General features: G+C 45.1%; 1 protein-coding gene across 1 annotated transcript in view; it reads left to right on the forward strand.

Annotated features, from left to right (window-relative positions):
- The first annotated feature begins 15 nt into the window (after positions 1–15).
- The window catches only part of LOC134396274 (zinc finger protein 420-like), a 647,156-nt gene continuing 620,937 nt past the window's right edge, over positions 16–26,234 (forward strand). Inside the window, exons 1-4 of the mRNA XM_063122695.1 lie at positions 16–72; positions 2,856–3,059; positions 10,282–10,408; positions 11,254–12,687. Of these exons, the coding sequence (XP_062978765.1) occupies positions 2,985–3,059; positions 10,282–10,408; positions 11,254–12,687 (1,636 nt within the window). The 5' untranslated portion in view covers positions 16–72; positions 2,856–2,984. The remainder of the gene's footprint in view (positions 73–2,855; positions 3,060–10,281; positions 10,409–11,253; positions 12,688–26,234) is intronic.

A 26,234-nucleotide genomic window follows, 5' to 3' on the forward strand; every position in this document is an offset into this window, starting at 1 on the left:
GGGGGCACTTTGCAGATCGGCTTCCGGGCGAGTTTCCCCGGAGAAAGAGGCGAAGCGCCGAAGGAATTCCAGGTGCAACGTTTGAGTGAGAGCCGGAGACAGAGGGTTGGGAGACGCCCTGTTCCCTGCAGCGCTTCTCCATGCAACCAGCTGCAAAGTGCGCCCGGAGTTGCATGGTTTTGCATTGCGCGATCCTCCTGCCAGCCAGGCCTGGAGCGGGGTCCCCAGTGCAAGGCAAGGGTGGGGTGGGGGGCAGAACCAGAGGGCAGAGAGCAACGCCCTGGGGTGGGGGGAGCTTAGGGCAACCTATGTGCTATCTCCAGTATTCGAGGCTGTAAGCCTGCGTGCACCAGTTGGTGGGGAACATGGGTGGCAAGGTGCTGTTGCGCCATGTCTTGCTTTGTGGGTCCCTGGTTGGCCCCTGTGTGGACAGAGTGCTGGACTAGATGGACCCTGGGTCTGATCCAGCATCAGGGCGCTTCTCTCAGGAGATCTGATGTGAGAGAAATGGACCACAGCTTCCATCACCCACATCCAGTGCAGTTTAAGCTGTGCCTCCACCTATGCTCAACCAGGGTCATCCCATGAAGGCGATTTGGGAGAGGGGAGGGGGGGATAGTCAGGACAGGTGAAAGGAAGGACTTCTTCACACAGTGCAGAGTTCAACTGTGGAACTCACTACCGCAAGATGTAGTGATGGCCACCAAATTGGGTGGCTTTAAAAGGGGGTTGGATAAATTCCTGGAGGTGGAGGATGGGAATAGCTACTAGGCCTGATGGCTGTGTGCTACCTCTGGTACCAGAGGCAGTAAGCCTGTGTGCGCCAGTTGCTGGGGAACATGGGTGGGAGGGTGCTGTTACATTTATTTCCTGCATGTGGGTTTCCTGTTGACAGCTGGTTGGCCACTAGATGGACCCTTGGTCTGATCCAGCAGGGCCCTTCTGATGTTCTTATGGGGTGAGACCACACTTAGGATACTGTGTACAGTTTGGTCCCCCACACCTAAAAAAAAAGATATTGTAGAGTTTAGGGTGACTGTATGGAAAGGAGGACCGGGCTGCTGTATCTTTAACAGTTGTAACGAAGAGGCAATTTCAGCAGGTGTCATTTGTATTCATGCACACCTGGTGAAATTCCCACTTCATCACGAGAGTTAAAGCTGCAGGAGCCCTGCCCTCTTTTAAATCTGGTCACTCTAGTATAGCACCTGCAGCTTTAACTGCTGAGATGAAGAGGGAATTTCACTAGGTGCTGCATGCCTACAAATGACGCCTGCTGAAATTCTCTTTTCTATGCAACTATTAAAGATACAGGAGCCCTGTCCTCCTTTTCATATGGTCACCCTAGTCAACATTTACAACTGGCAGGGATGGGGGATATGTGGTGGACAGAATAGGGGCTGACGAAAGCTCAGCGAGGCATCACAGCTGCAGGAGCCTTGCCTAACGTGAACAGGTACAAAAAGAGGCGCTGCTTGGACCTAGACCATACACGGCTTTAAAGCTAGGGTGACCCTATGAAAAGGAGGACAGAGGCCCTTGTGTCTTTAACAGTTGCATAGAAAAGGGGATTTCAGCAGGTGTCATTTGTATATACGCAGAACCTGGCTAAACATGTTCTCAGGCTGATACAGGTTCTACACGTCTGCTTTAGTCCTGGGCCTCCCTGTCCACAATCCCCACAACAGGCATCGTTTTCATAGAATCCCAGAATAGTAGAGTTGGAAAGGGCCTATAAGGCCATTGGGTCCAACACCTTGCTCCATGGAGGAATCCTCCTCAAAGCATCCCTGACAGATGGCTGCACAGCTGCCTCTTGAAGGCCTCTAGTGTGGGAGAGCCCACAACCTCCCCAGGTGACTGGTTCCATTGTCGTACTGCTCTAACAGTCAGGAAGTTTTTCCTGATGTCCAGCCAGAATCTGGCTAAACGGTTCAACACTTTGGAGAGCTCCTTTAGAGATCCTAGTGGTTCTGACTGAAATCCAGAGCAGATTTAAAGCCCCATTCACATGGAAGCCACTGCCCTCCACTGGGAGGAAAGAAGGAAGAAAAAAGAAAGAAATTGACTGGGCCCCCTTTTCACCTTGGAAAGTTAAAGACCCCAATCAGACAACTGTTCCTGCCTGTTAGAGCAGTACGACAATGGAATCTGTTACCTAGGGAGGTTGTGGGCTCTCCCATACGGGAGTCATTCAAGAGGCAGCTGAACAAGCATCTGTCAGGGATGCTTTAGGGTGGATTCCTGCATTGAGCAGGGGGTTGGACTCTATGGCCTTGTAGGCCCCTTCCAACTCTGCTATTCTATGATTCTATGACACACTAAGCCTCATCGTTTAAGTGTTTTTAGCTAAACATTATGACTTAGTGTGTCATGTGAGGCATGCCTAACCATGGTGGCTTCATAATCATGATCTAAACACCTTCACCTGCTGCAAAAGTGTGAGCGGCCTAACCATGGCTTAGCGTGTCGTCTGAACAGGCCCAGTGTCAACACAGACACGGGAGAAAATATATGCTTCTCCGGTGGGCTCATTGCTGCGATGAACACCAGCATCCCAAGGCAGTGAGGAGATTCTGTGAAGGAGGGAAAGTGGAGTCAGGATGGAGGTGGGGGGAGATTTCTTAGCTGTTTATAGCCACAGGACTTTTGGTGATATTTGCAGGAATGTGGGATGGATTTTCTTTTTTATCCTATCCTAGAGAACGTCTTCCCTTTTTATCACCGTCCAGAGAACAATAGTTATTGGGCAGATTATAAACAAATAAAACCTCCAGTCTGTTTCTGTATCAGAGAAAATTTGACTCTAACTTCTTCCTCCTCCTCCTCCTCCTCCTCCTCCTCCTCTCATCCAGGCATTTCTAGATCATCATCGGGGCTTTGGGAAGACAGAAGAAACTTACACACTAGGAACAGAAGGTACTCAGTGTGTGCATGAAGGATAAAAGCCCGGCCAACGTTTTGGTTTCTCTCGCGGGAGCCAGATGGCTTCAAGGCCACAGTCAAGACCGGTTCCTCTCTGCGGTGGAGGAGAAACGTCGACGATGCAGCCTGCTCAGGTGAGACGGGACGGGTCATCTCGAAAACGAGCGAGGGACAATTTGGCTGCTACCGCCTTGTTCTTTCAAGCCCGGTAACATTGCTAGGGTGCAATCCTATGCATGTGTAGATAGGGGGGGGGGGGGAAGTCCCACAACTGACAGCATGCCATTTTGGCTGGGGGATGCTGGGAGTTGTAGGATCATAGAATCATAGAATAGTAGAGTTGGAAGGGGCCTCTAAGGCCATCGAGTCCAACCCCCTGCTCAATGCAGGAATCCACCCTAAAGCATCGCTGACAGATGGTTGTCCAGCTGCCTCTTGAAGGCCTCTAATGTGGGAGAGCCCACAACCTCCCTAGGTCACTGGTTCCATTGTCGTACTGCTCTAACCGTCATGAAGTTTTTCCTGATGTCCAGCCGGAATCTGGCTTCCTTTAACTTGAGCCCGTTATTCTGTGTCCTGCACTCTGGGAGGATCGAGAAGAGATCCTGGCCCTCCTCTGTGGGACAACCTTTCAAGTATTTGAAGAGTGCTCTCATGTCTCCCCTCAATCTTCTCTTCTCCAGGCTAAACACGCCCAGTTCTTTCAGTCTCTCTTCATAGGGCTTTGTTTCCAGACCCCTGATCATCCTAGTTGCCCTCCTCTGAACACGCTCCAGCTTGTCTGCGTCCTTCTTGAATTGTGGAGCCCAGAACTGGATGCAATACTCAAGACGAGGCCTAGCCAGGGCCGAATAGAGAACTTTTTTCTGTCAAACATGCATAGGGTTGCATCCTTATTTTCTTCTCCTTTCTGGTGCTGCAAGATTTATTATTTCTCCACTGAGCTCCTTTGATCTTTTCCCATAACCACTGACCACCTCTTGCTTGCTTATAGTCCCATTTTATTATTAATTTATTCATTTCTAATTTCTTTTTTTTTTTCATTTCTATATCCCCTACTAGGTGAAGTTCTCTGGGTGGTTTACAAAAATTAAATCCACAAGCTACAGCATAAAATATAGAATATGGAAGCTTAAAACCACAATATTAAAAGTATAACTAGAATATCTTGTCCAATATTCTTTGAAAGAGGGTTGGATAAATCCCTGGAGGCGAAGGCTATCAATGGCTACTAGCCCTGATGGTTGTGTGCTACCTCCAGTATTCAAGGCAATAAGGCTGCGTGCCCCAGTTGCTGGGGAACATGGGTGGGAGGGTGCTGTTGCACCATTTATTATTATTTATTTCTTTATTTAAAACATTTATATCCCACCCTATATCGTTAAGATCTCAGGGCGGCGTACAGATAAAAACATACAGTATAAAACAATAAATATACACAGTTAAAAACAAATTAAACCATAATCCAAGTTAAAACAATATATAATTTAAAAGCAATAGATGCAGTTAAAACAGTTAAAACAATGTGCCAGTGAGTTTAACCATCAAAGGCTGTGTTAAAAAGCCATGTTTTTACTTGGCGTAGAAATGAAAAAAACGTTGGCGCCAATCGGGCCTCCAAGGGGAGGGCATTCCACAGTCGGGGTGCCACCACAGAGAAGGCCTTCACCATGTCCTGCTTGTTCATCCCTGGACGAGGGCTGGTTGACCACTGTGTGAACAGAGTGCTGGACTAGATGGACCCTTGGTCTGATCCAGCATGGCGCTTCTTACTCTCTGAAGAGGCTTCCACAATGGCCTTTGTCGGCTAAAATATGCTTCCTGAATGAGCCGGGATGCAATATAGCCAGCCCGAGGGAGAAATGTCTGACTCTTGTTCTGATCCAGCAGGGCTCTACTCATGTTCTTATGAAGTCGAGAATGGCCTTGTCTAGGTAGCATGACTCCCTTTAACCAGTATTGGGTTATCCAGTAGCTCTGGGGGATTGAGAGGAAGATCACGTTAATATCCTCCAGCCCTGCTAGAGTGACGACCCCATGAAACAGCTTCCTTGGAAGCAGCAATAAATGCCCTGCTTCTTCTTCTACCCTGTTCCCTTCCAAATGAAGCCACACTCTCCAGCTTTTCCTACAAGACATTTTCCGAACGCCTGGGCAAGGTCAGGAAGACGCCTAAAGAAGACACACAACAGTAGCCCTGTCGTGTGATATTACCTAGGACTGATATTGAATTGGATCCGTGGCTGCGTTGGTGCTGTAGTGCCTTGTGAATTCAAATGCTTCCACACAGCTTTGCCTTAGGAGGAGCAGGCTGGCACTGTTTTCCCAAAGGACATAGAATCATAGAATAGTAGCGTTGGAAGGGGCCTACAAGGCCCTGCTCAATGCAGGAATCCACCCTAAAGTATCCCTGACATGTCGTTGTCCAGCTGCCTCTTGAAGGCCTCTAGTGTGGGAGAGCCCACAGCCTCCCTAGGTAACTGGTTCCATTGTCGTACTGCTCTAACAGTCAGGAAGTTTTTCCTGATGTCCAACCAGAATCTGGCTTCCTGTAACTTGAGCCCATTGTTCCGTGTCCTGCACTCTGGGATGATCGAGAAGAGATCCTGGCCCTCCTCTGTGTGACAACCTTTTAAGTATTTGAAGACACACATGCATTTGTGGTAGTCTCAGGTTCAAGTCCCCACTCGGCCGTGGAAACCCACTGGGTGACTTTGGGCCAGTCATAAACTCTCAGCCCAAAACCCCTCACAGGGTTGTTGTTGTGAGGATAAAGTGGAGAGGAGGAGGAGGAGGATTATGTAAGCTGCCCTGGGTTCCTTGGAGGAAAAAGGTGGGAAATAAATGCAATAAATAAATAGTTGAGGCAGCTGCTTTTTCATTTTTCTTGTTTTGCAAGGAACAAGTACACAAATGCATAGCAGTTCTTTGCCCTTAGTTACTTTTTTAAAAAATAAGGTTTCTTTCCCCTTAAACAGGTACTCTGCGCATGTTCAGAAGTTATCCTCCATACACAGCTCCTAAGTGCTAGGAGTCTGATTAACATCTACTCAAGTGCAATTGGTTTTGGACAGGCAACTGCATTCCGTAAACAGTTTTTGTGACGAACATGATACTTTCTGTTCTTTGTGATTATTCCAATGAACTTAACATATTAACGCCAGTACTTTTCCAGCTGCACTTGCTGCTAGTCCGTATTTGGGCCTGATTCAAAGTGTTGTTATTAACATTCAAAGTCCAAAATGCCACCTTTTAAGTCCAAAATGCCAACCATTTAAGCTGGGGTGACCCTATGAAAAGGAGGACAGGGCTCCTGTATCTTTAACAGTTGCATAGAAAAGGGAATTTCAGCAGGTGTCATTTGTATGCATGTCACACCTTATTATTATTATTTATTTATTTATTTATTTATTTATTTATATAGCACCATCAATGTACATGGTGCTGTACAGAGTAAACCAGTAAATAGCAAGGCCCTACCGCATAGGCTTACAATCTAATAAAATCATAATAAAACAATAAGGAGGGGAAGAGAATGCCAACAGGCACAGGGTAGGGTAAGCAGGCACAGGGTAGGGTAAAACTAACAGTAACTAACCTGGTGGAATTTTGTCTTCATCGTAACAGTTAAAGATGCAGGAGTCCTTCCCTCTTGACCAGATACAAAAGAGAGGAGGGTACCTGCGCCTTTAACTATTGCGATGAAGAGGGAATTTCACCAGGTGCTGCATGCATACAAATGACACCTGCTGAAAATCCCTTTTCTCTACAACTGTTAAAGATACAGGAGCCCTGTCCTCCTTTTCATATGGTCACCCTATTTAAGCCCTGTTTAAAAGGTTGTCACACAGAGGAGGGCCAGGATCTCTTCTCGATCCTCCCAGAGTGCAGGACATGGAATAACGGGCTCAAGTTACAGGAAGCCAGATTCCGGCTGGACATCAGGAAAAACTTCCTGACTGTTAGAGCAGTATGACAATGGAACCATTTACCTAGGGAGGTTGTGGGCTCTCCCACACTAGAGGCCTTCAAGAGGCAGCTGGACAACCATCTGTCAGGGATGCTTTAGGGTGGATTCCTGCATTGAGCAGGGGGTTGGACTCGATGGCCTTGTAGACCCCTTCCAACTCTACTATTCTATGATTCTATGAGTTGAGGCCACGTTATCTTAAGGACTGTCTCCTCCCATATTTATGCCTGGACCGTAAGACCATCTTTAGGGGTCCTTCTCCTTGAGCCCCTGCTGAAGGAAGTGAGGCAGGTAGCCAGAGGGCCTTCTCTGCTGTGGCACCGATGTTGTACTCTTTCCGGTGCCAGGTGAAGACCTTTTTATTCCCCCAGCATTTTTGCATCCTAGTCTTTTAGCCCTGCAGTTTAAAATCTATATTTTAAATCTCTGCATTGCTGCTCGGTTTTAAGCCGTAGCTAGACCTAAAGTTTATCCCAGGATCATCCTGGGTTCGTCCCTGCCTGAGCGCTGGATGCCCTGTGTGGCACTTAGATGAACAGGTTTGACCCCAGGACAATCCTGGGATAAACCTTAGGTCTAGCTACGGCCTTAGTCTGGTTTTGCTTTGATATTGTGGTTTTCAGCTTCCGTATTTTATTTTTTGTTCTGTGGCTTGTGGTTTTAAAGTTTTGTGAATCGCCCCGGGAGCTTTGGGTATTGAGCAGTAAGGAAGTGAAAGGAATAAAATAGTGACTTAAATATTTTATTATTATTTCTCAATATTTGACTGTTCTTTTATTTTTATCTTTGTGTGTGTTATTATCTCATCTTTTTTCTTCTTGCAAGACACTTAAGGGGACTTACATGGCCCACCTCCTCTCCATTTTATGGGTTATGAGATAGGGATAGATTAGGCTGAGTGTCTGAACCATTCCTAACCATGCTGGCTACATAACCATGGTTTAGCTTAAGATCTATTTGTTGAGTTATGGCATAAAAGCTGATTAGTTATGGCTCAGACTGGGACTTCTGGCACATAACCTTTTTGTATTAAGTCTCTGTCTGGGCAACCAGAGACTAGCAGAGTATGCAGCGGTTCTCAGCCAAGAGACAGCAAAGACATAAATTGAGGCAAAGGATTCTTGTAGGTTAAAACAAACCCTTTACTGGCAGATACATATAATTTAGTTATGGCAGTACAGATACAAATACTTACAAACTTAATATGGCAAAGACTGAATTGCTTGTTTTTCCTTCTAAACCTTCTCCTCATCTCTCATTCTCTCTTACTGTCAATGATGTTACGCTTACTCCGGTCAAGGAACCTCGTAGTCTTGGCTTTATATTTGACTCCTCGCTCTCCTTTATTCCTCATATTGAGGCAGTAGCTAAATCTTGTCGTTTTTTCCTGTATAATATTGCAAGGATTCGATCATTTTTGTCTGTCTCTTCTGCCAAGACGCTTGTTCATGCACAGGTTATTTCACGGTTGGACTACTGCAACCTTCTCCTCACTGGCCTTCCTTCTTCTCACATCAGTCCGTTGGTTTCTGTCCACCACGCTGCCGCTAAGATCATCTTCTTGGCTCGCCGCTCTGACCATGTTACTCCGCTTCTGAAATCTCTTCATTGGCTTCCAATTCACTTCAGAATCCAATATAAACTTCTCCTGTTAACCTTCAAAGCTTTTCACGGTCTAGCTCCTTCCTATCTCTCCTCTCTCATCTCACACTATTGCCCCGCTCGTGCTCTTCGCTCCTCTGATGCCATGTTTCTCGCCTGCCCAAGGGCCTCTACTTCCCTTGCTCGGCTTCGTCCATTTTCTTCTGCTGCCCCTTACGCCTGGAACGCTCTTCCAGAACATTTGAGAACTACAAATTCAATCGCAGCTTTTAAAGCTCAACTAAAAACTTTTCTTTTTCCTAAAGCTTTTAAAACTTGATGTTGTGCAGACTTCTACTGTTACTTTCTACTGTTAGTTTTTCCCTACCCTGTGCCTGCTTACCCTACCCTGTGCCTGTTGGCATTCTCTTCCCCTCCTTATTGTTTTACTATGATTTTATTAGATTGTAAGCCTATGCGGCAGGGTCTTGCTATTTACTGTTTTACTCTGTACAGCACCATGTACATTGATGGTGCTATATAAATAAATAAATAATAATAATAATAATAATAATAATAATAATAATAATAACATCAAGTTAGGTAAGTAGAAGGAAAGAAGGAGATAATGAACATGCAAAACACATTTACTTTTATAGACAACCTGTACAATGATGCAACTCTTTGCAACCCTTAATTAATGACAACCACTTAGACAATAATTCATTTATTACACTTAATGTCCAGGTGGAAAATTGACCTTTAAGTTTCTGCTGAGTCCTCTGTTCTTCCAGATCCTCAGAAGTTGTCAAAGCAATGGAAAAACAAAACCAAGATCCATTCCAGGATCTAACATTGTTCTGGTTTTCTTCATCTCCTTCTCAGCTTTCACTAATGATGTTTGGACCTGTTGTATATTTTTGATAACTTCTTCTTTATTCTTTTTCATTTCCTGAAACAATGCTTCATTATTGCGTTAATGCTTCATTTCCATCATCTTAGTATAAGTTTCATCAGGTGCTGATTTTGGCTCAGTGCCAACTTTGGCTGCCATTTCGTCGCTTTCCACAGGATTTGTTGCCAAGCCGTTTTGGATCTTGTACTCTCCCACTCTTGCCCCGTTCCTCGTCTTTTGTTAATCTGGCCGCGGATTTATCAGAGGGATGTGTTTTAGTTCTGGTCCAATTTGGTTTCGCTCTGTTTTTATTTTTCTTCGGCATCAAGCTTCGCGCTGCTCTTTCACAGTACACTAGGCAGAAACCCCGTCGCATCAACACCCTCCACGGGCCTTCGCGACCCCTCCTTTGCCTCCGTAAATTATTTTAGAGTGACTAATTTGTTTCCTCTGTGTCTCCTTGAGATAAAGATTGATTTAATTCCACTTAAAGTCTCTGCATTCCTTCAAAGTTATTTATTATAGCTCCGTAGGACTCCCCCTTATGGAGTAGCAAAAACGAAACTAGAACTTGTAATTCATTTCAAAGCTCTCCGGGGGACGTCTCTACTTTCCCGGATACACAGAGATTTCATAAGTCTTTTTGTAGAGTTTCCTCACATATTATTTCGATCAAATGCAGATAAATGCGCTTCTAGGCTTCATTAATCAGGAGCTGAGAAGAAGTTCTACCGCTCCATTGGACTGTTAGACTCCGCCCCCCCATAACCATGGTTTAAACACGCTCCCTAACCATTTGCTGCAAAAGGGTTAGCGGCCTAACCATGGCCTAGCGTGTTGTCTGAAAAGGCCCAACGTGTGCTTGTGTGGCATTATTTGTGAGGAGATAACGATTTCTTATTTTTTTCAGGTTTTGGTGACCTTCGAGGAGGTGACCGTGTATTTCACCAAGGAAGAGTGGGCCCTGCTGGATCCAGGCCAAAGGGCTCTGTACAAGGAAGTCATGTTGGAGAATTATGGGAACGTGGCTTCTTTAGGTGAGCACCCTTCTGTCTCTTAGTTGAATTGCTTTTCATAGACTCATAGGGCATGTCCACACCAGCCCTATATCCCAGCATCACCCCGGGATCGTTCCTGTACATCCAAATGCCACACAGGGGATCCCAGGAGCAGGCAGGTGTAGAAAGGGCCATAGAATAGTAGAGTTGGAAGGGGCCTATAAGGCCATCGAGTCCAACCCCCTGCTCAATGCAGGAATCTACCTTAAAGCATTCCATCTGGCTGTCCAGCTGCCTCTTGAAGGCCTCCAGTGTGGGAGAGCCCACAACCTCCCTAGGTAACTGATTCCATTGTCGTACTGCTCTAACAGTCAGGAAGTTTTTCCTGATGTCCAGCCGGAATCTGGCTTCCTGTTACATGAGCCTGTTATTCCGTGTCCTGCGCTCTGAGAGGATCGAGAAGAGATCCTGGCCCTCCTCTGTGTGACAACCTTTCAAGTATTTGAAGAGTGCTATCATGTCTCCCTCAATCTCCTCTTCTCCAGGCTAAACATGCCCAGTTCTTTTAGTCTCTCTTTGTTTCCAGACCCCTGATCATCCTTGTTGCCCTCCTCTGAACACGCTCCAGCTTGTCTACATCCTTCCAGTGCCGAATAGAGGAGAAATTTCTCCAATAAGTATCCTCTGTGTCATTTGTGGTACTTATAATTGGGAATCGTTGGTATTTTATGGTCCACCAGGCCACCTGCATCTGTTTCCATCTCATCCCTGTGTCAGAAACCACAATTGTATTAATTCACAGTAACAGCTAATTGATCGTTGATTATAGTCTCTATTTCTTAATTGCACCTGTAATTAGGTATCCTCTCTCTCTGTTCCAGCAGGTGATGGTCAGGATAGATATCATTCTCCGAAGCCCTTTCAGATCCCATCAAGAACAACAAACCAGGAAGAAAAGGAGGAAGAGACCTTTGAGGATCAAGATGGAACAAGGTGGCAGGAGGAAAATCAAGAAGAGAATAGGAGGGATACATCTGTTTTTAGCCATGCTGATGACTTCTGTCAAATCCCAATCCAGCAAGAACATCAGACGGGAAAGAGAAAGAATGAGAGCTTTTCACAGGGGAAAATGTCCTGTTCTAAATCTAAACTTAATTCACACTGCAGGATTCGCACAGGGGAGAAACCTTATGTACGCAAGGACGGTGTAAAGAGCTTCAGCAGGAGCACACGGCTTAATTCACATCAGAGAATCCACACAAAGGAGAAACCTTATTCATGTTTGGAATGTGGGAAGAGCTTTAGTCAGAGCTCCCACCTTACTTTGCATCAAAGAAACCACAAAGGAGAGAAGTCATATAAATGTTTGGAATGTGGAAAGAGCTTTTGTCAGAGTTCAGCTCTTGCTGAACATCAAAGGATGCACACAAGGGGGAAAGCGTACAGATGTCCGGAGTGTGGAAAGAGCTTCAGTCAGAACTCAAGCTTTATTTTACATCAAAAGACTCACACTGGAGAGAAATCGTATAAATGCATGGCGTGTGGAAAGGACTTCAGTCAAAGCACACATCTAATTCAACACCAAAAAATTCATATGGGGGAGAAACCATATGAATGCAAAGACTGTGGAAAGAGTTTCTTCCATAGGACAAACCTTTGTTCACATAAGAGAATTCACACGGGGGAGAAACCATATAAATGTTTGGAATGTGGGAAGAGTTTCAGTCATAGCACGTATCTTAGTTCACATAAGAGAACTCACACAGGGGAAAAACCGTACAAATGCTTTGAGTGTGGAAAGACATTCAGTCAGAAGGCACACCTTACTTCCCATCAAAGAATCCATACAGGGGAGAAGCCATATAAATGCTTTGAGTGTAGAAGGAGCTTCAGTCAGAGCTCACATCTAACTTTGCATCAGCGAATCCACACTGGAGAGAAACCATATAACTGCTTGACATGTGGAAAGAACTTCAGTAATCGCACATACCTTAATTGCCATCAAAGAATCCACACGGGGGAGAAGCCGTATACATGTTTTGAGTGTGGAAGGAGTTTCAGTCAAAGTTCAAGCCTTGCTTCACATCAGAAAACCCACACCGGAGAGAGACCATATAAATGCATGGAGTGTGGAAATAAATTCAGTCACAGTGCTCAACTAACCCAACATCAAAGAATACACACAGGAGAAAAACCATACACATGTTTGGAATGTCAAAAAAGCTTCAACAGTACCGCAGGCCTCACTTCACATAAGAGAGTTCATACAGGGGAGAAACCATATAAATGTCTGGAGTGTGGAAAGAGCTTCAGCCATAGCACCAACCTTAGTTCACATAAGAAAATTCACACAGCGGGAAAACCATATAAATGCCTGGAGTGTGGAAAGAGCTTCAGTCATATTACGAAGCTTACTTCACATCAAAAACTACACAGACGGGGGAAATCATATATTTGTTTTGAGTGTGGAAAGAGCTTCAGATGTAGCTCAGGCCTCACTTCTCATCACCGAATCCACACAGGGGAGAAACCATATAAATGCACGGAGTGCGAAAAGTGTTTTACTCAGAGCTCCCACCTTACTACACACCAGAGAACTCACAGAGAAAAGAAACCATGTAATTAACTGGGGTGTGGCAAGAGCTTTTGGTGGAGTGCACACTTTAGTTTGCACCATAGACAAACCATATAAATGGTTGGGAGTGTGGAAAGTGCTTTTGTTGGAATACACCCTTTACATGCCATCAAAGAATACACATAAGGGAAAGCACTATTAAACCATCAGGCCATGTTAGACATACTTATAATACTTTGTAACTTACTGGACATCACAACATTCAGAAAGGATAAATGAAATAAAAAATGCCCGTGCGGTTAACCTTCCTAAAAATGTGAGAACCCACTGCTAGAGGCCATGTTAGCTAAACCCATCTTTTGCTAAATCAGACACATACATAACACATTATTTCAAGCTCTATGTGTAGAAGAAAGAGCTTTGGTTGCCACACAAACAATGTGCTCCAGAGATGTAGGAACAAGTATAAACTCCACTAATTAGAGTTTTCCGACCAAGTCAACCTTAAGAATCAACACAGAAGTCACACAGAAAGGAGAAGATCTCGATGTTCAAATTATGTCCAAAGTGCCATAAAGATACCGATGATATTACGATAGATTACTTGTGGGTGGGGCAGGCATTCCTTCATCAACCTGCTAGTGCAGTGGGTTCATATTTTGTGGTTTTCTTTCGGGTGCTCCCACAACTTTTTGGAATGCCTCCCTTTGTGGAATTGTGTTTCTTGAGAAATCCGTCAGGCACCAACGTTGTGATTTTGTTTTTGTTGTTGTTTATTCGTTCAGTCGCTTCCGACTCTTCGTGACTTCATGGACCAGCCCACGCCAGAGCTTTCTGTCGGCCGTTGCCACCCCTAGCTCCCCCAAGGTCAAGTCTGTCACCTCCAGAATATCATCCATCCATCTTGCCCTTGGTCGGCCCCTCTTCCTTTTGCCTTCCACTTTCCCTAGCATCAGCCTCTTCTCCAGGGTATCCTGTCTTCTCATTATGTGGCCAAAGTACTTCAGTTTTGCCTTTAACACCATTCCCTCAAGTGAGCAGTCTGGCTTTATTTCCTGGAGTATGGACTGGTTTGATCTTCTTGCAGTCCAAGGCACTCTCAGAATTTTCCTCCAACACCACAGTTCGAAAGCATCTATCTTCCTTCGCTCTGCTTTCCTTATGGTCCAGCTCTCGCAGCCATAGGTTACTACGGGGAATACCATTGCTTTAACTATGCGGACCTTTGTTGTCAGTGTGGTGTCTCTGCTCTTAACTATTTGATCAAGATTTGTCATTGCTCTCCTCCCAAGAAGTCAACGTCTTCTGATTTCCTGGCTGCAGTCAGCGTCTGCAGTAATCTTTGCGCCCAGAAATACAAAGTCTGTCACTGCCTCCACGTTTTCTCCCTCTATTTGCCAGTTATCAATCAAGCTGGTTGCCATAATCTTGGTTTTTTTGAGGTTTAACTGCAACCCGGCTTTTGCACTTTCTTCTTTCACCTTCGTCATAAGGCTCCTCAGCTCCTCCTCGCTTTCAGCCATCAAAGTGGTGTCATCTGCATATCTGAGATTGTTAATGTTTCTTCCTGCGATTTTAACTCCAGCCTTGGATTCGTCAAGCCCAGCACGTCGCATGATGTGTTCTGCATACAAGTTGAATAAGTAAGGTGAGAGTATACAACCCTGCCATTGTATACGTTGTATACAATGTTGTATATGTTGTATATGTTGTATACTGCCGTTGTATACATGATGTTTTTGGCATCATGCAAAAAGTAGAGTGGCAGGACGTGGGGGGAAACCCTGCTGGACTCAGTGTCATGCACAGCACCTGAGTGATGTTGTGGCTTTACTTTCCCCTGTCTGCCTGTGCTGAACAAACTTTTCCTTCACCCAGTGACCATGTTCTTCCCAATCACATGGGAATAGAGCAAAACGTTCAACTGAAATGGCAAAGGAAGGTCTCTGTGGACATTTGTGCTAATGCCACCTTTAGGTTCATTGCTATGTTCTATCTTCATGATGTGATGTTGCTTCATGCACCCTAACTGATGAGAACCTCTAGCATCTGCACTCCAGGGCTTCAGTTTCCGGGCCTCGTCCTGATGATGTTGGGTCTGCAGTGCTGGGTGGTGTGAGGCAGCGCGGTGCCACACTGGCGCTCCTTCCGACCATCTACAGCGGAAGGAGCACAGTTGCAGGTTTTCCAGGAGGCGCCCTCCCACCTGAGTACACACACAGCAGTTCTGGGGCACCTGGGAGCAACCGAGCCCCCTCTTCCAAGGTTAGAATTTGTTTTCTAAAGAATTGGCCTGGCTTTAGTTCTTAGAACCATAGAATAGTAGAGTTGGAAGGGGCCTACAAGGCCATCGAGTCCAACCCCCTGCTCAATGCAGGAATCTGCCCTAAAGCATCCCTGACAGGTGGTTCTTACTTTTCTTTTCTTTTTTAAAAGCTGTAAATGCGAAGGATCGCAGTTACAGCTGAATGGAGAGGGACAAGGGGGGAGGAACTGGGTGCTCCCTCCCTCCCAGAATATCCACCCTTTATTTTTTTTTATTTTTTAACAGGTCCGCGGAGATGCCCGACTTTCAGTGTGGAACTTTGGTGCTGTGCCCTGGATACCTTCGGAGTGGCGGCTGCGTCATGTAGGGGGGAATCCGCACGTCGTTCCGAGATCGCTTCTAAGCGACCCCAGTGTGGCGTGAAAGCGAGCGTGTAACTGGCCTTTGGAAGAGCCGACGAAGAGACGTCCTTCCCGCCACCGCCCCCACCCACAGACCTCCTCGCCGGCTGGGATGCAGAGCTCGGGGGAAGAAAGCGGGGTGGAGAGCTTCTTCTGCCGAGCTCTCCTTGCCGGTCGGCGAGGAGGTCTGTGGGCGGTGGCGGTGGCGACGGCGGCGGGAAGGACGTCTCTTCGTTGGCTCTTCCAAAGGCCAGTTCCACGCTCGCTTTCACGCCGCACTGGGGTCGCTTAGAAGCAATCTCGGAACGACATGCGGATTCCCCGCAGGTCACCTGCCGCCACTCCAAAGCTACTGTTGAGAAAAGCGCCCATCTAGACAAACCCCTGGTGAAGGAGAGAACACTGGAGACATAGGACACTTTACAATACCTGTAGGGTGCAATCCTATGCATGTTTGGATAGCAAAATACCCTACAACTCCCAGCATTCTCCAGCCCACCAGGCTGACTGGGGAATACTGGGAGTTGTGGGATAATTTTTCAAACTAAACGTGCCTAGGATCGTGCCCGTAATGTAGTAATATATACATAGGCCAGTTCTACACTGAGTAGGATATGACACTTTGAAAACAGTTTGAAAACTCTATATGGAACGGTCCAGCCCAGACATTTCTCCCTCGATCCAGCTATATTGCATCCTGGCTCATTCAAGAAGCATATTTTAGCCAACAAAAGCCATTGTGGAAGCTTCTTAAGAGTGCAAGAAGTGCCCTGATGCTGGATCAGGCCAAGGGTCCATCTCATCCAGCACTCTGTTCACACAGTGGCCAGCTAGCTGTCGAACAGGGACCAACGAAGCAGGACATGGTGCAACAGCACCCTCCCACCCATGTTCCTCAGCAACTGGTGCACACAGGCTTACTGCCTCAAATACTGGAGGTAACACACAACCATCAGGGCTGGTAGCCACTGATGGCCTTCTGCTTCAGGAATTTATCCAACCATTTCTTCAACTAGCTCTAGCAATATCAACTGGCCATGACTGTCCTTTAACAACCCTTTAAGCACACATCTTGGATGCAGCAACATTCAGAATCTTATCTGCCATTCAAGTCACTTGTCCTCAAGCAACATTTCGAATCCTGTTTTCCACTTAGGTCACCTGTCCTCAAGCAGGATTTCACAGGACTGAAAAAGGCAAACAAAAAGGACACTTGGAATGATAAAAAGATTGGAGTGTGTTCATTGTGAAGAATGGCAGAACTATTTGTGGTTTCTCAGGCCAGAGCTACACTGAACAGGATATAACTCTGAAAACAGTGTTAAAACAGTAAATGGAATGTGTCATGGACCCCAAAAGTTGTCAGCGCGCTTCAATAACGTTATGAAGCAGTAGTGTAGATCCTTCCACTGTTTAGAAAGGGGGAAAGGAAAGGAACCTTTCGTGCAAGCACTGAGATTACTGACTCAGAGGGATGCCAGCTTTCGCTGATGTTTTCTTGGCAGACTTTATAGTGGGGTGGTTTGCCGTTGCCTTCCCCGGCCATGATTACCTTTCCCCCAGCTAAGTGGGTACTCCTTTTACCGACCTCGGGAGGATGGAAAGCTGAGTCGACCCGAGCCGGCTGCCTGAAACCAGCTTCCTCTGGGATCAAACTCAGGCCGTGGGGAGAGTTTCAGCTGCAGAAACTGTTGCTTTACCACTCTGCGGGAGGAAGCTAGAAATTTACAAAATTTTGAACTCTGGAGAAAAATTCTGGGGTTCGATTGGATGAAATGAAAGGGTAGTTTCACTCTCCATATGTGACTTCTAGAACTAGGTAATTTAATCTCTTCTGTGTGTTTCATAGATTATTATTATTATTATTATTTATATAGCACCATCAATGACATGGTGCTGTACAGAGTAAAACAGTAAATAGCAAGACCCTGCCACATAGGCTTACATTTTAATAAAATCATAATAAAACAATAAGGAGGGGAAGAGAATGCAAACAGGCACGGGGTAGGGTAAACAGGCACTGGGTAGGGTCAAACTAACAGTATAAAGTCAGAACAAAATTAAATAAAGTCAGAACAAGATTGTGAGCCATATTTCATTCTGTTGCCAGTACATGGACAGAATCAGAACCCCCCCAATCCGGAAACGTATGCAAAAATTCTGCCACAATTTCTATCATGTAAGACCATAAGAAGAGCCCTGGTGCTGGGTCAGACCAAGGGTCCACCTAGTCCAGCACTCTGTTCACACAGGGGTCAATCAGCTGTCGATTAGATAAGCAGGACATGAGTGCAACAGCACCCTCCCGCCCATGTTCCCCAGTGACTGGTGCACACAGGCTTACTGCCTTGAATACTGGAGGTAACACTCAACCATCAGGGCTACTAGCCATGGGTAGCCTTCTCCTCCAGGAATTTATCAAACTCCTTTTTAAAGCCACCCAAATTGGTGGCCATCACTTGTGGAAGTGATTTCCATAGTTCAAATAACACGCTGTGTGAAGAACTCCTTCCTCTTACCCGTCCTGAATCTCCCACCAATCAGTTTCATGGGATGACTGCAGTGGGTTATAGTATTCACTTGCACACAATATTTTGCATATTATTTCTTAGTGCTACACAATGGAAGCTGAAGAAAGTCTAGAAATGTATAGAACCTTGGTGGTTGTTTTTTAAAGGATATATATATGCGCATATTTTCCACCAATTTTCATATGACTGAATCTGTGTACAATTCTGGAAGGTTTTTAAAAAATCAGTTTGCAAGTTCATGGAATCAGTAGACCTCAGAAGATGCTGTTTGTTGTAGAATCTGTGGATTGAATTCCTCTGACATCCATGGATTTCTCTGAAATCCTGATACTGAACTTACTGCTAGACGATGTGGTGATGCTGTCTGTCAATCATTCGGTGAATTCCCGGCTTTTGTGACCTTTCTCCTTCATTTCTAAAATGTTGAAATGTCAGTCTTTAAGGCTTAGTTTTGCGCAAGCAAGCCTGTTTTTCATAGAAGCAGAATAGTGGAGTTGGAAGGAACCTATAAGGCCAACCCCCTGCTCAACGCAGGAATCTACCTTAAAGCATCCCTGACAGATGGTTGTCCAACTGCCTCTTGAAGGCCTCTAGTGTGGGAGAGCCCACAACCTCCCTCGGTCACTGGTTCCATTGTGGTATTGCTCTAACAGTCAGGAAGTTTTTCCTGATGTCCAGCTGGAATCTGGCTTCCTTTAACTTGAGCCCGTTATTCCGTGTCCTGCACTCTGGGAGGATCGAGAAGAGATCCTGGCCCTCCGCTGTGTGACAACCTTTCAAGTACTAGTATGGCTGGCTTGAGCATGCTGGGAGATACTGGACTTTTGGGGACTAAACTTGGATAGGATTGCACCCTTTCTAATTTGCTAACCGTTTTGCTTGTTCTGAAGTCCCTTTGGATTGCTTCTGGCCTTTTCGTCTTCTCATGGAGAGAAGAAAGGATTTCCCGGTTTGAACACACTTGGGTTTCCTCTGTTTTGGGAGGTCCTCCAGCCATTTTTCTCCCTGAGTCAGCCATTTTGGGAGTGGATGCCTGGTTTATGACTTCCATTTAAGCCCACATTTTCCTAGAATAGATAGTTATAATTCCCCCTCCCATACTCACCCTCCTTTCCTCATCATCTTTAGATTCGACTGCTATGCAGTTGGGACTGTCAGAAGTTTTAGATGGATGTAGTTTAGAGTTCAGTAGAAGACCTGCCTTGTAGTTGCTTGCTTATTTTCTTCAGATAATTATGTTCTGTGTAAGTGTAAATGGCTGCTAGCATTACCTGCATTCTTACGTCTCGTTCCTTAGCTTAATTTTGTTTCTATATTTATATTGTCACCTTTACCCAGACAGTCATGGATCTCTTTTTATAGCCTGCTCTTATATCTTATTGCTGAGTGAATGTTTGTTCGCTTTCCTTTGTCATTGAATAAATCTTCCAAATTTATGATCTGACTCCGGTATTGTTTTGATCACCACTGCTAGCTCACAGAAGCAAGCGCAACAGAAGTAAAATGATTATAAGGGTGCAATGCCATTCATGTTTAGAAAGAAAAAGGTCCTACAACCCCCATCATTTCCTAGCCTAGATGGGGATGCTGGGAGATGTGGGACTTTTTTCTGTCTGACCATGCATAGGGCTGCACTATTTGATGATGATGATAATAATAATAATAATAATAATAATAATAATAATAATAATAATTTATTTTTGATTTATTTAAAACATGTGCATCCCGCCCTATATCACTAAAATCTCAGGGCGGTGTACAGATAAAATCATACAATATAAAACAATAAATATGCACATTTAAAAACAAATTAACCCATAAATGGATGATCTTTGGTCTGGGCAGGTACATATGGGAGTAGGCGTTCCTTCAAATAACCTGGCCCCAAGCCATTTAGGGCTTTGAATGTTGGTACCAACACTCTGAATCAGGCCCGGACCTGGACTGGCAGCCAATGAAGTTGTAGAAGGACAGGCGTGATATGGCCTCCCTGGCCTGTCCCTGTTAGTAAATGGGCTGCCCTTTTTTGTACCAGCTGAAGTTTCTGGACTGTTTTCAAAGGCAGCCCCACGTATAACACATTGCAGAGAGCTCCGGCTATTGGGCGGTATAGAAATGTAATAAATAAATAAAATAAATAAATAATCCAAACGAGAGGTTATCAGAGCATGGATCACTGTAGCTAGGCTATCTCTGTCCAGATAAAGGCGAAGTTGGTATATCAGCCTAAGCTGATAAAAGGTGCTCTTTGCCACTGAGTTCACCTGTGCCTCAAGTGACAGTTCTGGATCGAAGAGCACCCCCAAACTATGGACCCGATCCTTTAGGGGGAGTGCAACCCCGTCCAGGACAGGGCAAACATCACCTTGCCGGACAGATGAACCACCCGCTAACAGTACCTCCGTCTTGTCTGGATTGAGTCTCAGTTTGTTAGCCCTCATCCAGTCCATTACTGTGCCCAAGCACTGGTTACCATTATTGATGGTAATAGAAAATGAAAGATGGGGAGAAGGTTTGGGAGGAAAAACAAGCAATTCTGTCTTTTGCCATAGTAAGTTGCAAACGACAATGAAGCAACCAAGCTGAGATATCTGAAAGACACGCCGACATACGACCCTGAACTTCAGGAGAAAGTTCCGGAGATGAAAGATATCATTGTGTATCATCAGCATACAGATGATATTGGCGGCCATGAGATCGAATCAGATTACCCAAGGAAAACATACGTGTTTGTGTGTGTGTGTGTGTATGTGTGTGTGTGTGTGTATGTGTAACCCACAAGTCAAAAAAAGAAACAAAACTCTGTTCAAAGGTTTTTAAAATATTTTTCTTCTCTAAAGAGCAGTTTGTTTATTTATTTATTTATTTATTACATTTCTATACCGCCCAATAGCCGAAGCTCTCTGGGCGGTCTATTATCTAACCCCTCTTCTTCGGCCTACGGAAGAGTGTCGGGCTCATGGCTCACTTTTCACAAGCTGGCTCCCTCCAGCTGCACACCTGCTCACGAAGCTGCAGAGAGAGTTCAGGAAGTAGCAACGGCAATTGTTCCCTTTATAATTATCAAAATCATGGTGATTCTTCTTGCTGAAGCTCCAGGCATTTCCCCGAAGATTTCTTCTGACTCCAATAACATAAACATCACAATCAAGACCAACACACTGTAATTTCTTGCACAGAACATTGAAAGGGATGATGCATGTATAATACTTTGCATGCCACAGAGGGCTTGGGCTGTGGTTTAGGGCAGGCAGCGATGCTGCTAGAGTGAGGTTTAATATCACCCCTTTTGGATCAGAGGCTCTGACGGGACTCCATCTGTATTAGCAAAGTCCCCAACTGCAGCCTTGGTCTTGCGAGAGGTTTTGCGGGTTCTTCTATGGGAGCAGCTGCGAGGGAAGTGACCAGCATGCTTCTGCTGCTATTTCTGCTGCTATTTCTGCTGCTGCTGCCCTGTACAGCCTGGGGGAAAGCAAAATGCCCCTTGAATTTAACAGGTGATCTTTATAATCCTTACAATTATTACAGATCAGGAGACTACTTCATTAGCGGGATCTTATCTCAATTGAATGCTGTGATCCTACCAACCTTCTTCCTCTTCCCTCCTTCTATCTACATTAAAGTGTAAGTAATTCATCTGTGACGGATTTAATGCTTTTCCACCCGGGGCCTTTTCTTCACCTAAGGATTATCCCAGCAAAATGGAGGGGGTCATCCCTGCCTGTGTGTCACCTGGATGCACAGGGATGATCCCGGGGTGGGTGGGAAGGCAGGTGTAGAAATAGCCTTAAGAGCACCAGCTCAAGATTTTTCACTATTTTCTTTCCCCCAGATTCAGGGAGGAGGATTAGATCTCAAAGTCATCAAATTATTTATTTATTTATTTAAAACATTTATATCCTGCCCTATATCAATAAGATCTCAGGGCGGTGTACAGATTAAAGCATACATTATATAAAATAAATATACACAGCTAAAAACAAATTAAACCATAAACCAAGTTAAAACGATATATAATTTAAAAGCAGTAAAACTATTAAAACTGTTAAAACAATGTGCCTAGTGAATTCAACTATTTGGTAAAAAGCCATGTTTTCATTTGGCGCTGGAATAAAATGAGCGTTGGCGCCAGTCAACATTAAAATTAGTTTTAATGTCCATTAGGAGAAGGTCTGGTATAAAACAAAACAGTCTTAAGTGTCCATTCAACAACAACAACAAATTTATTTCTAATCCGCCTCTCCATTTGGATCGAGGCAGGGAGCAACAATAAATATAAAATACATAAAACTGAATGAAAAACATAATATACATTATTAAAACATCCTAAAAACATCCCAAAATTCCACTGGATAGGCCTGCTGGAATAGATCAGTCTTTATAGCTTTCTTAAATGCTAAAAGACTATTAAGTTGATGAGTCTCCTCCGGCGGGCCATTCCACAATCTGGGAGCAGCAGAATCATAGAATAATAGAGTTGGAAGGGGCCCATAAGGACATTGAGTCCAACCACCTGTTCAATGCAGGAATCCACCTTAAAGCATCCCTGACAGATGGTTGTCCAGCAGAAGAGAAGGTACTCTGGGTAATAGTTGTTAGCCTAATTTTGGCAGACTGAAGTAGGTTCTTCGCAGAGGACCTGAGTGTGTGGGGCGGATTGTACGGGAGAAGGCGATCCCGCAGGTAGCCTGGACCCAAACCATGAAGGGCTTTAAAGGGGATAACCAACACTTTGACTGGAAACTAATTGGCAGCCAGTGAAGAGATTTTAAAACTGGTGTACTGGTGACCAACCTGGCTGCCATATTTTGTACTAGTTGAAGTTTTCGGACTAGCGCAAAGGTACCCCAATGTAGAGCGCTTTGCAGAAGTCAAGCCTCGAAGTTACCAGCGTGCGTGCTCTACCGTCTTTAGGTCTTCCAACTCTAGGAAGGGTATCAGCCAAAGGTGATAATAGGCACTCCTGGCCGTCGCATCTATCTAGGCTGTCATTTGGAGCGACGGATCCAGAAGCACCCCCAAGCTGCGAACACAGTCTTTCAGGGGGAGTGTAACCCCATCCAGAACTGGTTGACACAAGACCAAGTCATCCCAAAATAATTCACATTACAACAAGGATAGCGCTCAACAATAAATGGTTATTGGGGAAATCCATTCTCTCCACAGCTACTGGAAGTTCGTTACTAAGCTCAGAGTGAAGGGGAAAGTGTGTTCATGGGAATCAGCTACTAAGCTTCTGACCTAGGATGAAAACACTTGAGAGCTTCGAAGTTCCCTCCCAAGTTAGAGAATAAGGAATTTGACCTGTTTTATTAAATAATGATGTGACACGTGTATTTTGTTGCAGAAGAGCAAACATAATTTACTTGCACAGGTTGGCCTTCTTGCTTGCCGTTCGTGAGATCAACCGCAATCCGAGGCTGTTACCCAACATCACCCTGGGCTACAACACCTATGACAACTATTTCAATGCAAGGATCACGTCTGACGCCATGCTGGACCTGCTGCCTCCTGGGCAGAAGAATATTCCGAACTACGGCTGTGGAACACAGAAGGACCTGTTGGCTGTTGTAGAAGGGGCTGATTCTGAAATCTCCATCCACATCTCAACCATATTGAATATCTACAAAATCCCCCAGGTAGGAATAGAGAGGGTGGAGTCTAATTGCACTTCGTTCAAAAAGGTTCTCCTCTGTCTGGGGGAGAGTGAGCATTTGTCTCCAGCATTCTCTGACCTTTGAGCACCGTTCTATTAAATATGAGTGGTGGCATTTCCTGGCAGCAATTTTAACAATCCTTTGTATACATATTATATTAAATTTTCCTCTCCAAATACCAGATACTGACCATTGGCAGAGACCAAAGGAGAAAGAGGATGACCACTGCATTGTATATTGAGAAAATGGCATTTGGCCACCATGTGAACAGAATGCTGGACTAGAACATAAGAACAAAATTGCCATGGTGTCTCCTTCTCCCATGACAAAAGAACCCTGGGACATCCCATGAAGGTGACTGGTGGAATATTCAGGACCAATAAAAGGATATACTTCTTCACACAGTGCAGAGTGAAACTCTGGAATTCACTACCACAAGATGTGGTGATGGCCACCAATTTAAAAGCGGGTTGGATAAATGCCTGAAGAAGACTATCAAGGCTACTGCCTGAGTGCAACCTCCAATATCATAGAATCATAGAATAGTCGAGTTGGAAAGGGTCTACAAGGCCATCAAGTCCAACCCCCCTCCCCCAGTGCAGGAATCCACCTTCAATCATCCCTGACAGATGGTTGTCCAGATGCCTTTTGAATGCCTCTAGTGTGGGAGAGCGCACAACCTCCCTAGGTAACTGGTTCCATTGTCATACTGCTCTAACAGTCAGGAAGTTTTTCCTGATGTCCAGCTGGAATCTGGCTTCCTTTAACTTGAGCCCGTTATTCCGTGTCCTGCACTCTGGGAGGATCGAAAAGAGATCCTGGCCCTCCTCTGTGTGACAACCTTTTAAGTATTTGAAGAGTGCTATCCTGTCTCCCCTCAATCTTATCTTCTCCTGGCTAAACATGCCCAGTTCTTTCAGTCTCTCCTCATAGGGCTTTGTTTCCAGACCCCTGATCATCCCGGTTGCCCTCCTCTGAACATGCTCCAGCTTGCCTGCGTCCTTCTTGAAGTGTGGTGCCCAGTACTGGATGCAGTGCTCAAAATGAAGCCTGACCAGAGCTGAATAGAGAGGAACCAGTACCTCACGTGAATATTATATTCAATTCAATGATCAAATAACCTGCTGGTTTAAGAATAGAGTTAAGGCTATCTCATGTTGGCTGAAGCTCTACCAAGCCAGGAAATCAGTTAAGGCTGATGGCTTAACTGACGTGTCCCATGATCAATAATTATGTTGTACAATGTTACAAACTGTGCTTGCTTACAACTTACCCTCCACACACCCGCACTTTCTCTTGGCCTTTCAGGGTCAAATACAGATAGGGAGGTTGAAATGCCTGGGAGCAGCAAAGATATTCCGCACTATCCTGATCCTGTATTGCCTTATGAAATACCTGAACCTTAGCGGCCCAGTTCACATGTAGTGAAAAGCCACCAGGGGTGAATTTCCATGCAGGGTTTTCTTTTCATCACACTGGTGGCTACCATTTTGAATATTTGAGCTGCAACAAGGGCACACCATGGCTTGTCATTACATGTGAACCCAGTGAGGCTGGGTTGTTGGGGTGTTTGAGTAGCCGCCCACAAGCCTAAAACAGCCCATGGGTTCAGGCTGGCTTGTCAACCATCCCAAAACCCACCCTTCTAAGGTTCACACATAACGGCTCGGTTCACATAACACATAGCGGATGAGTGCGAGTTGTTTTGAAACATGGATTGTTTGTTGAATCATGGTTTAGCATGTTGTCTGAACAGAGGACATTTTCTGCAGGGTGGCTTGATAACCATGTAGTGGTTAAGGACAGAACTAGCCTAAACTGCCTTCTGAGCAGTACGACAATGGAATCAGTTACCTAGGGAGGTTGTGGGCTCTCCCACACTAGAGGCCTTCAAGAGGCAGCTGGAGAACCATCTGTCAGGGATGCTTTAGGGTGGATTCCTGCATTGAGCAGGGGGTTGGACTCGATGGCCTTGTAGTGTTGGGTTATTGTGCCAGAACGTTTCTCTCTCTGGAACTCTGTTTGTGCTCAGAAACAAACACACATCACGCAGGTCTTACACAGCAGAGCTGGTTTATTTCCTTCAGGCTTCTGTGCAGTCCCATTCAGATCAGTTCAGATCAGCACACTTAGGCATACACAGAGAGCCGTGATCCAAGAGCAGTGATCAGTAAGCAGTGATCAGTTCCATTTTACACAAGTGAGAAACTATATACACATCTTACACAATTCTTATCTACATTACATACAGCTGTGATGAGGCTAACTTAGAATCTTGGCAAGGTTCCCAGAACAGCCTCTATCTCAAGGTAATTGCCCACAGATAGACTTTCTCTGTTTAACCCTGAGATAGCCATACACACACAATTTTAATGACTAAGCAAGTATTTCTTTTCATATACTTAACAGTCCTCCTCTTGCGCATGTTGTTTAAA

This window comes from Elgaria multicarinata, chromosome 3 (genome assembly GCF_023053635.1).
Source record: "Elgaria multicarinata webbii isolate HBS135686 ecotype San Diego chromosome 3, rElgMul1.1.pri, whole genome shotgun sequence".
Taxonomy (NCBI): Eukaryota; Metazoa; Chordata; class Lepidosauria; order Squamata; family Anguidae; genus Elgaria; species Elgaria multicarinata.